Source organism: Andrographis paniculata, unplaced genomic scaffold, assembly GCF_009805555.1.
Source record: "Andrographis paniculata isolate CXL003 unplaced genomic scaffold, ASM980555v1 Contig58END, whole genome shotgun sequence".
NCBI lineage: Eukaryota > Viridiplantae > Streptophyta > Magnoliopsida > Lamiales > Acanthaceae > Andrographis > Andrographis paniculata.
Window position 1 is genome coordinate 1,532,497 of NW_026137593.1, and position 10,901 is coordinate 1,543,397.

Here is a 10,901-nt window from a genome sequence, read left to right on the forward strand (position 1 = left end):
AGCGGCGGCTGGCGCGGACTCTATGAGCAGCGGCTGCATTAATTCTCGCTGCATTTATTGCCGCTGGGTCAGCGGCTGCATTTAATGCCCGGACTCCCTCAGCTCTGCATTTATTTCTGCTCTCTTAGCTCCCATATTTAATCATGCACTACTTTTTAGCCAATTTTTGGCTATTTTTGTGTAATTTTTATTATAGAACCTTCTAAAAAACAGGTACTTTTTAGTAAGTTATTAGTAGTAATATTTGTTGTTATTTTTAGAGGTAGTTATTTATGGTTATATTTAGAGGTAGTTAGTAGCTATTTTTAGAGTTAGTTATTTATGGTTATTTTTAGAAGTAGTTAGTAGTTATTTTTAGAAGTAATTATCTATGGGCGGTTGTAACCACGAAGCTTCTAAAAGCTTTTTCCCCTATAAATATCCCCTCTTATTGTACCATACATAGATATACATATATACACCACATATACACAATAATAAAAATTCGATACACTCCATTTTCTCCATTTCTTTTCTCTCATATTTTTATCTAGTTTAATAATAGGAGATTTTCGGTTTTGTGTCGCGAGCAAACTAATTTTCTCCTCCCCTTCTTCTTTAAATTCCTGCATATTATTTTAGCTAGTAAAATCCTATCACATTTCTCCACCCCACCTTCACCCAAAAAATTCCATGTTCGATTTGAATTGTTCAAGTTGGATTTCGACAAGGTTGCGGAAGGGCGATAGAAGAATCGACTATTTCAGCCTGTTTCGTGCCAAAAGCAGATTCCGGGTAGTTCAACGTTGCTAAGTACGCGGGAGCCTTGTTGACCTGCTTAGTTGCTGTTCTGAATTCGATTCCAATTAAAGAGAGGTATCAGAGGGGTAGAGCCACTAGCGGAACGGTTGGAAGAATAATTCATGGGGCATAGGCGGTGGTCTATTGGGTCACAGAAATCTCTAGTGACAGTAGAGTTTCTTGCTTATAATGTTCTTCGCCGGGTGTCGCTGAAGCGTCGTTGTAAATCCCCTAAGGTCAAGTACCAACGAAGTGGAGAATCAGCTTAAACGAGCAAATGCGATCACGTTCATTCCTCCGAGTCGCCCCGCAATTATACATATATTTTTCGCTATCACGCCATCATCATTCGCTCATTTCATCCATGGAAATCTAGCCATTAAGGAACGCAAAAGTCAGACACAAATGCCTTGCTTCATTCTTTTCGAGATACGTATATTTTATCGTTTTTTAGTTAGATTTAATTTCTGCAATTTACCTTTTCAGTTTGTTCGATTGCATTAATTCATTGCACTTTTTGTAATTTAATATAGGATATTCGCATATTCCCTTAGTTCGAACCGGACACTCACCGGTTAAAGAGATTTTTTTATTTTTGACGAAGAATTTTGGAGTTACTACACGAACACGCACGACACTATTTTTATTTTATACATATATCTTTTTTTTTTATCTTGAAAGATATTTAAAAAAAAAGTCTCCAAAAATCTTCGATAAAATTTTGGCGCCGTTGCCGGGGAATAAACCTAGTATCTTTGTTTTTATTGGAAAATATTGAGTTTAATGCTAATTTAATTTTAATATTGAATTTTATTTTATTTTGAACCTCTAATCCATCGGAGGTATGCTTTGTAGGTTTCGAGAGTACAATATCCTTCGAGGATCAAACCTCCGCGGCATTTATCTTCCCGAAGAAAATTCAGAATTTTTATTTTTTTTTAAAAAAAATCTGCAGCAGGACCTAGGCCTTTGCTGCTGGCCTGTGTTATTTCTTTTCTATATATATAATAATAAATAAATAATATTAGTAATAATAATAATAACTGCATAAATAAATAAATAATAATATTAATAATAATTTTTGTTGTTTATTCAGGAAATTAAAGATGATCCGCTCATCGGTTCATAGTGAATTTTGAAGTAGAAGAAGCGGACATCTATCCTTGTGAACTAATGGATGAATCACTTACAAGAGATGAACCCATTGCCCGCTGATCCTTGATCAAAATGAAGCGCCACTGAACCCGAATCGGCCGGTCAGCCCTAACTGAGCGGCGGCCAATCCTGCACCCGAACCGGCGGTCTGCCCAAGCCAAGCGCCAGTACTGCAAGTGAACTTATGGAGTCCGAAGCAGATGCAGCAACCAGCAACGAGCGATGCCTACATACGAAGCGGCGACTTTAGCTGGACACAAGTGAGCGAAAACTTCGGCGAGCGATGGCACCGATCAAGCCCTGTCTCAGCGGCCTTTTTAAGCAGCGGCCATGAGCGGCGATTGTTCAAGCGGGAACTAGCACCGCTGTTTGTAACCAGTCAGTCGGCAAGCGAAGCGATGGACAATCTTAAGTGATAGAATGGAAGTCGTTCCTGAGCGCTCCTCCTCAGCGGCGTCTTCTTCACCCAATTTAGGGCAAAATTATATTTATTATTTTATTTTATTTTATTTTATATATATATATATTTATTTATTATTATTTTTTTTAAAAAAAAAGGGTCCTGCGGCGTCATATATATATTTTTAGCAATTATTATTATATATATATTTTAATTAATTTTGTTTTCTTCTTCACCAAATGCCATTCAGAGGATCAGTTTATCTGAAGTTTGAAATAGAATCAAAGCGAAGCGGCATTAATGTCTCTGTGTGCAAGCGAAGCGGCGAAAACAAGCGGGGGGAGATGTGAGCGGGTTTGAAAGCGAAGCCAATTTCAGGCAAGTGCAGCGAAGCGACGCAGACCAGTCCCTCCTGCAAGCGAAGCGATGAATTTATTCTTCTTTATTTTGGGCAAAAGTTCATTTTGTTCGACGGCGCCTACTAAGAAAATTCCTAAATCATAGTCTTGGGCTAGAGAGATTTCAGATTTCGAATCAATAGTCGGTAATTCCAGGTAAGAAGATTTTTTTTTCTATATTATTTCTCTCCTTTTTCTATAGTTCACTCAGTACTTTCTTCCCTAAAATTTTCGCCATTTCAGTAAGCCCTACTTACGCCTTCAATTTCTTCCTTCCTTCCGTCATCTTCATCACCTAATTCCGAGAAAAATCTGAATTTCACAGCCGATTTTCTTTCAATTTCGTCCAGCCCTAATTATTTTACCGTAAATTCCCCCAATTTCTTTACCGTAACCTTTTTCTCCCACCAACGAGGATGAAGCCAACCACACCACTTGTTCCAATTCTAGCTGCCTAGGAATCCACCTATAAATCCACCGGTAAACATCGGAAGGAAGAAAGGTTGTATTACTCAATTTCACCTTCTTTTGCCTATTTTCATCGAATTTCTTAATTTCGAACATAATGCTAATACTCTGAAAATTTGCAGGTCCGTTTTGGGATTCGATTGTGACTTTAATTCCTTAATTGGATTTCCTCCTGCGGATATTTATTGTAGTTGTGATTAGGATTAAAATTATGTTCGAATTTTGATTTAGTTTAAATTGGGATGAGTTGCCAAATTTGTATACATAGTAGGTATATTATTGGTGAATTGCAGACTTTCTAGGAGATTTGGGTAAGATGAGTTGTGAGTTTAATTCTTATGTTGATTTTAGGATTAATCGATAATTTAGACAAGACACAACAGCCTCCAAGGGCTGATTGCAGGCTGTGTTGAATTGATTCGATTTGAGGATTGATAATTGAGGGCATTCGATAAAAATCTGCATACAACAGCTGTTGTTGGTGGTTGCAAAATCTGAAACTTTCAGATTCATTCCATGGTGAATCGACGCTGAGGAGAAAGCACCTCCGGAGCTTACTCAAGGTTGTTCGAGGGCGAACAACAATTCAAGTGTGAGGAGGAAAGTCATCGGCACCACCAAAAAATTTTTTGAAAAAAATCTGGTTGCACAAGACATGAATCAGGCTCGGCTGGTTGCTTGATTGATCGTGTTTTTTATCGAAGGAAGGAAGTCTTGCTGTTTAGATGAGTATTCAATAAAACCCTCCGAACATGCTGCTGCTGGTTCCATAATCTGAAAGTTTCAGATTTATTCGATGGTGATTCGACACTCATTTTGAAATAAGTGTGAGGCGGTCTCTTTTGAAGATTTCCGAGCAGCGAAGAAGTCGAAAAGGGAGTTCTATAGCATTATGTTTTAATTGATTACATCTAAATGAACCGTGCTATTTTTGAATCGTTATTTGGTTTGATTGCAGTCCCTCTCCGGAGCCTAATCAAAGTTGTTCGAGGCGAACAATAATTCAAGTGTGAGGAGGGAAGTCATCGGCACCACCAAAAATTTTGAAAAAAAAAAAATATCTGGCTGTAATACATGAATCAGGGAAGTCTTTTGGATTCCCTTTTCGATCACCTTTGCTGATTTATTTATTGTTGGTTAACTTGTAGAAGTAGAATTGTGCAATTAGTATAATTGTAATATAGTTGATTAGGATAATTATCAGATTAATGGTGTAGAAGTTGTGTAGTATATTAGTTGCTGCTGTTAGTTGTCTTACTTTAATCCTTAGTTATGTTAGACAAATAGCATAGTTAGTATGTTGCTAAGTTAACTCAGTTGTCTAGCTTTTATTCTGTGTTTCTTATTGCTGCAATGTATGTTCCTTAGCTTCACTACCAAAAAAATGCTCATTTGTAGAGGTTAGAAAACCGTTACAAATGAGCATTTTTCGTTATAAAAAGCTATTTGTAACGATTTTGTACTGGATTTTGACCGGTGCATGTACTCGAGTTACAAAAAGTCTCTGTATCGACATTTTCCGTAACAAAAAGTGGGCGGTCAACGCACTTATAAAGCACGTGAGAAATCTTGTTGTAACGATTTTTGTAACGCTAACAATGTATAAAGCACGTGTGAAACCGAGTTAAGGATGGATCATCTTTCCAAAAATTAGATACGCTTCGGTAGTGCCTCCGGTGGATGGCGTTCTAACCCAAAGATAAAACGGTTTCCGTCTCCAATGAGAGTGACACCTCTAATCGTTGGATCTCCGGCGAACAAAACCGAGAGAGGAACTGAGCTAGGGAGGCTGCCGGAAAGCTAGAAGAGAGGAGAGAAGGACGAGAGGATTATTTCTTGTTGGTTATTAGAATGAAGGGGGAGGCCCTTTATATAGGCGTCTCCACTCGGCCAAAATGGCAGGGAATTAATTATGATCATAGTTACGACCTTAATTATCGATGTAATTAATTATAAATTCAAATCTTCCGTTTGAAGCAGTCGTAATTGATTTTAATTACAAACCTTCCGTTTTTTACGATCGTAATTTATTCTAATTTCAATCCTTCCGTTTGAAACGATTGTAATTTATTCTAATTTCAAACCTTCCGTTTGAAATTATAATAAATCTATCCAACGGATAATATGCGACTTATGTCATATATCCGGGTTTAATTTGGGGTTGCACAATTTGGTTTGTCTCGAGATAGGCAAACTAGCCATAATATTAACCAAATCTCATACACAAAAAATAAATAAATAATATTAATTTATTTTTTCCAAATTAATTATATTAATTTGGTACACGGGCCCGTCGTATTTTCACTCACAAAATAATCGATTGCAAATAACCGATTATCCAACATTTTTATATTGCAGTTGTATTTTTAATTGTGGCAAAACAACTTACTATAAATTTTAAAGAAATTTTTCTTTTACTTTGTAGCGGATTACTGTGACAAATAAATAAATAGTACGATCATTCATTTATAATTATTTTGCAATTTTTTTAAAAAATAATTGTATAATTGCTATGAATTTCTACCAGAACTTTTTGTCAAGGTTTAATTTTGTTGTTAATCATTTTTGCGACAATCATTTTATTATTTAGTTTTAAAAAATTGTCGCATAGTTCTGCAACAATTCCACCTATTTGCTACAGCTATTAAAAAAATAATAATGTTAACTGTTACAGTTCTGCAATAATTCCACCTATTTCTTTTAAAAAATGTTTGAATGTTATATTATCACAAATTTTTGCAATAATTCATTTGAAGATTAATTTTATTTAATGGTCACAAATATTTACGGCTAATCATGATAATTCTTTTATTATTTAAATCCAACTACTTGTCACACGAGTTTGCAACAAAACTAATAAAATTGTTGGAAAATTAGATGATAATTCTTTGATTATTTCATTAAAATAAATCTTCGCCTGCAAACAATTATAAAGAAAAACTTATTGTTGCAACCAAAGATTTTACTTATGTGGTATAATTATTTGTTGTAAAAATTTGCGACAATATAATCATATATAGTTAGTTGTTGAGATTATATTGGATTTAAAAAAAACTATGAACTTCGATGGATTTAGAAAATTCACACTATCCATGCAGACTTTGGTGAATTTTATTAATTGATTTAAATGAATTTTCATAATTAAATTATAGATAAATTTACATGATTTTTTATAGGCCTGTAGAATAACTTTTTTATTAATTAAATAATTTTATAAACTTATAGATAACAAAAAAATACTATTCAAATTATTAAATAAAAATATAAAAAATATATTAGTTGAAAAAACATATTATGATTAATAATATTATTATTGTTGTTGTTTTCATTTTTATTATCATCATTTTCATTTTCATCATCTTTTCATCATTTTTATTCATGAGCTGTTCTTTGTTATAGTTTACTTTAACAAAAGAAATTCTGGATTTTTATCTTACATATCGAGATGTACGAAATCTTGATAATCATCTTGGATTGGAAATTCATCCAAGTAATATTCTCTAATAAATATATTTTTTATAATTATTAACAATGTATATTTTTTATAATTATTAACAATGTAGAAGTATTGTAACATAACATTATTTTTGTATATCAGTATTTTGTATTATATTATCATTCAATATATCAATTATTATTATTATTATTATAATAATAATTATTATTATTGTTATTGTTATTATTATTATATTTTCACATAAAAATAAACGTATATAAAATCAAGATCAAGAATTTCAATTTTTACAAAAAATAATTGAAATTGAAAAATTAAAAAATAAATAAATATAAATTAACGGTGCAACTAAGAAAATATAAATATCTAATTTGTTCTTACCAGAATGACAGAATGAGAATATAGTGTATTTAAAATTAATAATGGAGGAGGGGATAATACATATTTATTATTTATTATTATAAAATAGTAGTATTTCTTTAAATATTATATTTATAATAAAAAATACATTTTGAAAAATTTAATAATAATTCACTAGTATATTTTAATTTAAAATAATTATTTTTTATTAAAATATCATAATAATATTAATATTATTATAATATTTATCAATTATACCTCAATAATAATAATAATCATAATAATAATAATAATATTTTTAAGAATTTATTTAAATATCTTATGATAGAGATTTTATACTATTCATTTTTTTCATAATTTTTCATTAAAATTCAATTAAATCTACATATTGTTGAATACGGTAAGATTTTAAAAAAATTTAAAAAATTTGAATTAAATACCTAAGACTTTAAATGATTTTTAAAAATTTTGATTAAATACATTCGAATATTCAAATTGAAGTCCATCAAAATCTTGTAGAATCTTGATTTTATTGCAGAAATCCACACAATATAAATATATATATATTACCTATCCTAATTAATCAATGTATTTTGTTGTAACAATATATTCAATTGTGATAACTTGTTTTGCCACAATTAGTGATCTTTCTAGTAGTACTATGCCTACTCAAAGCATTAACACAATAAGAATATGCTTACAAACATACTTACACGTACAGATTAACATCATAATACATAAAAAAAAAAAAAAAAAAAAAGAGAGAGAGAGAGAATATTATAGATTTTTTACTTTTTTTAATTTTTCTGATAGGATTTTGATTTAAAACCAAGGTAAAAGTATCCCTATTTTGTATAATATATATTTTTTTCATCTGACGAAGTTTAGATTTTGGAATTTGATTTGATTATTAATTTTTCTAATTAAAATAGTTGTTTGATAAAATATATTAAGAATAATATAATATAAAAAATAAGCATTTAATTTTCTTCATTTTTAGAGTATGAGAGGAAAATTGGATGAATAATAAAAATCCACCAAAATCATTCAAACAAACTCAACATTTAACGTCTACTTAAACACTTATTTATATGAGTTATTTATTTTCAGACATGAATGTATCATAATGTTTAATTGATGAAACCGTAATGCTGTTTTATATAAAGATTCCCATGTAGGTCACTCTATAGAAATGCAGTTTCCACACCAAACCATTTTAACTTGAATCTAAAATGAGCAACAAAAGGAACATGTAAATAAAATGAGGACAGCAAAAAATATCTCAATATAATTAATTTCTACGAGCCTAAATTAAAGTCCACTACTTTCCCTTCTTGCTAATTAACCTTAGCTCCCACCCTAACAATTCCTCACATATTTAATTACAGAAATTTAAAATACTTTAAACATATATATATATATATATATATTCTTCTTCTAGACATTCATAATTATTATGTTATATAACATCGTGGTAAGGTACACATCAAACTTGTAAAGCAATTCCTATTTTATATATTCTGGTCAAAAAGTTAGAGGAAAAAAAAGAAGAAATTAAATCCCTATTCCCATACCCTAAATCTAAACCCTAATACATATTGATTGAATAATAATGTTCAAGTTGCATGAATACCTAATATAAAGTGATGGTGCAAAGTGATTAATTTGTAGCAAGGAAGATTTAAGCTTCTTACATCATATTAATTACCTTCTCCTTAGGAATGGAAACTCTAACACTAAGCTCCTTCACCACCACCCCACTGTTCGCACGGTTGCCACCGGCTGCATCCGCCACTTCCCCAAAGGGACGAATTATCTCAGCTGCCATCGCGGCTAAGGTGCCGCCATCCTATCAAATTACCCACTCAATGGCACCCGAGAAAGTAGAAGTGTTCAAGTCACTAGAACCATGGGCAACTAGAAATTTGCTCCCTCTCCTTAAACCAGTCGAGAAATGTTGGCAACCTTCTGATTTCCTTCCTGATCCATCATTGCCCGATGATGAATTTATGGACAAAGTTTTGTCCCTGCGGAAGTCTTCCAATGGACTACCCAATGATTACTTTGTTGTGCTGGTTGGAGATATGGTTACTGAGGAAGCCATACCTACATATCAAAGTATGATAAATTTGTGTGATGGGATTAAGGATGACACCGGCGCTAGCCAAAGCCCGTGGGCTACTTGGACTCGCGGATGGACTGCCGAGGAGAATAGGCACGGCGATTTGCTTCGGAGTTATCTCTATCTTTCAGGCCGGGTCGATATGCTGAGCATTGAGAAAACTGTGCAGTATTTGATTGGTGCTGGAATGGTATGTTTGATCTCATATTTTGATTTGGTTATCAAGTTTTAACAATGTTATGACATTTGTTGTGTTGTTAGTAGGAGTATATATGTTTGTTTTGAATTATTATGCTTGATAATATTAGTATAATCATTTCAAATAAAAATTTGAGGTGATGTAAACATAATGTTTATTTTATTAATAAAAATTTAGTATTTGATATAATTTAAAAAAAAATTAAAATAGTACCAAATACTCCAAAATGTTGTGTAACCAAATATTATATCGAACTTAAAATCTATCAAGTATAATTATACCTTAATAAATTATAATTGATTCCTCTACTCAATGAAAGTAAGTTATTCTTATGATAATTGCTACGTGAGTCAAATCAACAACATAGTGATTTGACTTAGTCAAACATTCAAACTAAAGCGCATGGTAAACTTTGATAATATGAAAATAAATGTAATAACAATAAAAAAAATATAAGAAGTTAGTAATGTAACTAATAATATAAAAATAACTTCCTAAGTTTATAGATGTCACAAGTTTTAATGTCTCGATAAGATATTATGGATCAACAAGAAATTACTTGTCATTTCTATTATTATTGTATGATAATTATTTTTTGAAAATTACAATGAAATTTAAAATTATATGTTAATTAATCAAAGATAAAATTCAAGTTCAAAAAAATCTAATTGATGTTTTTATCTCATATAATTCTCATTGTGTTTTAAATGATCTACTCGCAGAATATTGGTGTCGAAAATAACCCTTACTTAGGATATGTGTACGTTTCATTTCAAGAGCGCGCTACATTTATATCTCATGGAAACACGGCGAGGCTTGCCAAGGAGCATGGAGATCCAATTCTTGCAAACATATGTGGTACAATCGCAGCCGATGAAAAGCGCCATGAAAGTGCATACATAAAATTGGTAGATAAGCTATTGGAGATTGACCCAAATGCAACCATGGTAGCAATCGGTAACATGATGAGGAAGGGAATCACAATGCCGGCTCATTTAATGTACGATGGGCAAGACCCAAACCTTTATAATCATTTCTCAATGGTGGCAGCTCGAATCGGTGTTTATACACCTACAGATTATGTGGACATTTTAGAGTTCTTGGTAACGCGATGGAACCTTGAGAAGATTCAGGGATTAGAAAGTGATGGGAGATGCGAGCAAGATTTTGTGTGCCGTCTAGTGCCTAAGTTGCGAAAGTTGATATGGCGAGACGCCAATCGGTCTAAAAAGGAAAGCTCAAAGATGAAGTTTAGTTGGATTTTCAACAAAGAAATTATTATGTAGCTTCATATATTGTTTGCTTCTATTTCCATCACTGCTTCATCTACCTTTAGATTGACTATAGTGAGGTGCCAAGAATAAATTCATGTAATAATCACTACTATATCTATATATGCATATATATTCAATGCATTGTAGTTTGTATTATCTTTGTTATTCGAAATTAGACGATATATAATTCGATCTTTCGACAATTTTATTTGTGTAATCAAATTCCACAATAAAAAATACAATAGTTAGAGATTTCGCCACAAAAGTATTTCCAAGTTACCAAACAAATTT

At 31.9% G+C, this 10,901-nt stretch overlaps 1 protein-coding gene across 1 annotated transcript; it reads left to right on the plus strand.

Annotated features, from left to right (window-relative positions):
* The first annotated feature begins 8,708 nt into the window (after positions 1 to 8,708).
* LOC127257667 (stearoyl-[acyl-carrier-protein] 9-desaturase 6, chloroplastic-like) lies at positions 8,709 to 10,622 on the plus strand. The gene is made up of 2 exons (XM_051284128.1): positions 8,709 to 9,327; positions 10,059 to 10,622. Exons 1-2 carry the CDS (start codon positions 8,737 to 8,739, stop codon positions 10,620 to 10,622), a joined length of 1,155 nt encoding a protein of 384 aa, XP_051140085.1. The 5' UTR covers positions 8,709 to 8,736.
* The last annotated feature ends 279 nt before the right edge of the window (positions 10,623 to 10,901 follow it).

What these genes read in the sequence shown, in the direction of transcription:
- LOC127257667 (XM_051284128.1), top strand. Translation starts at nt 8,737, where the DNA reads ATGGAAACTCTAACACTAAGCTCCTTCACCACCACCCCACTGTTCGCA. An exon ending in ATTTGATTGGTGCTGGAATG is followed by an intron (nt 9,328 to 10,058) that starts GTATGTTTGATC and finishes ATCTACTCGCAG; the next exon opens with AATATTGGTGTCGAAAATAA.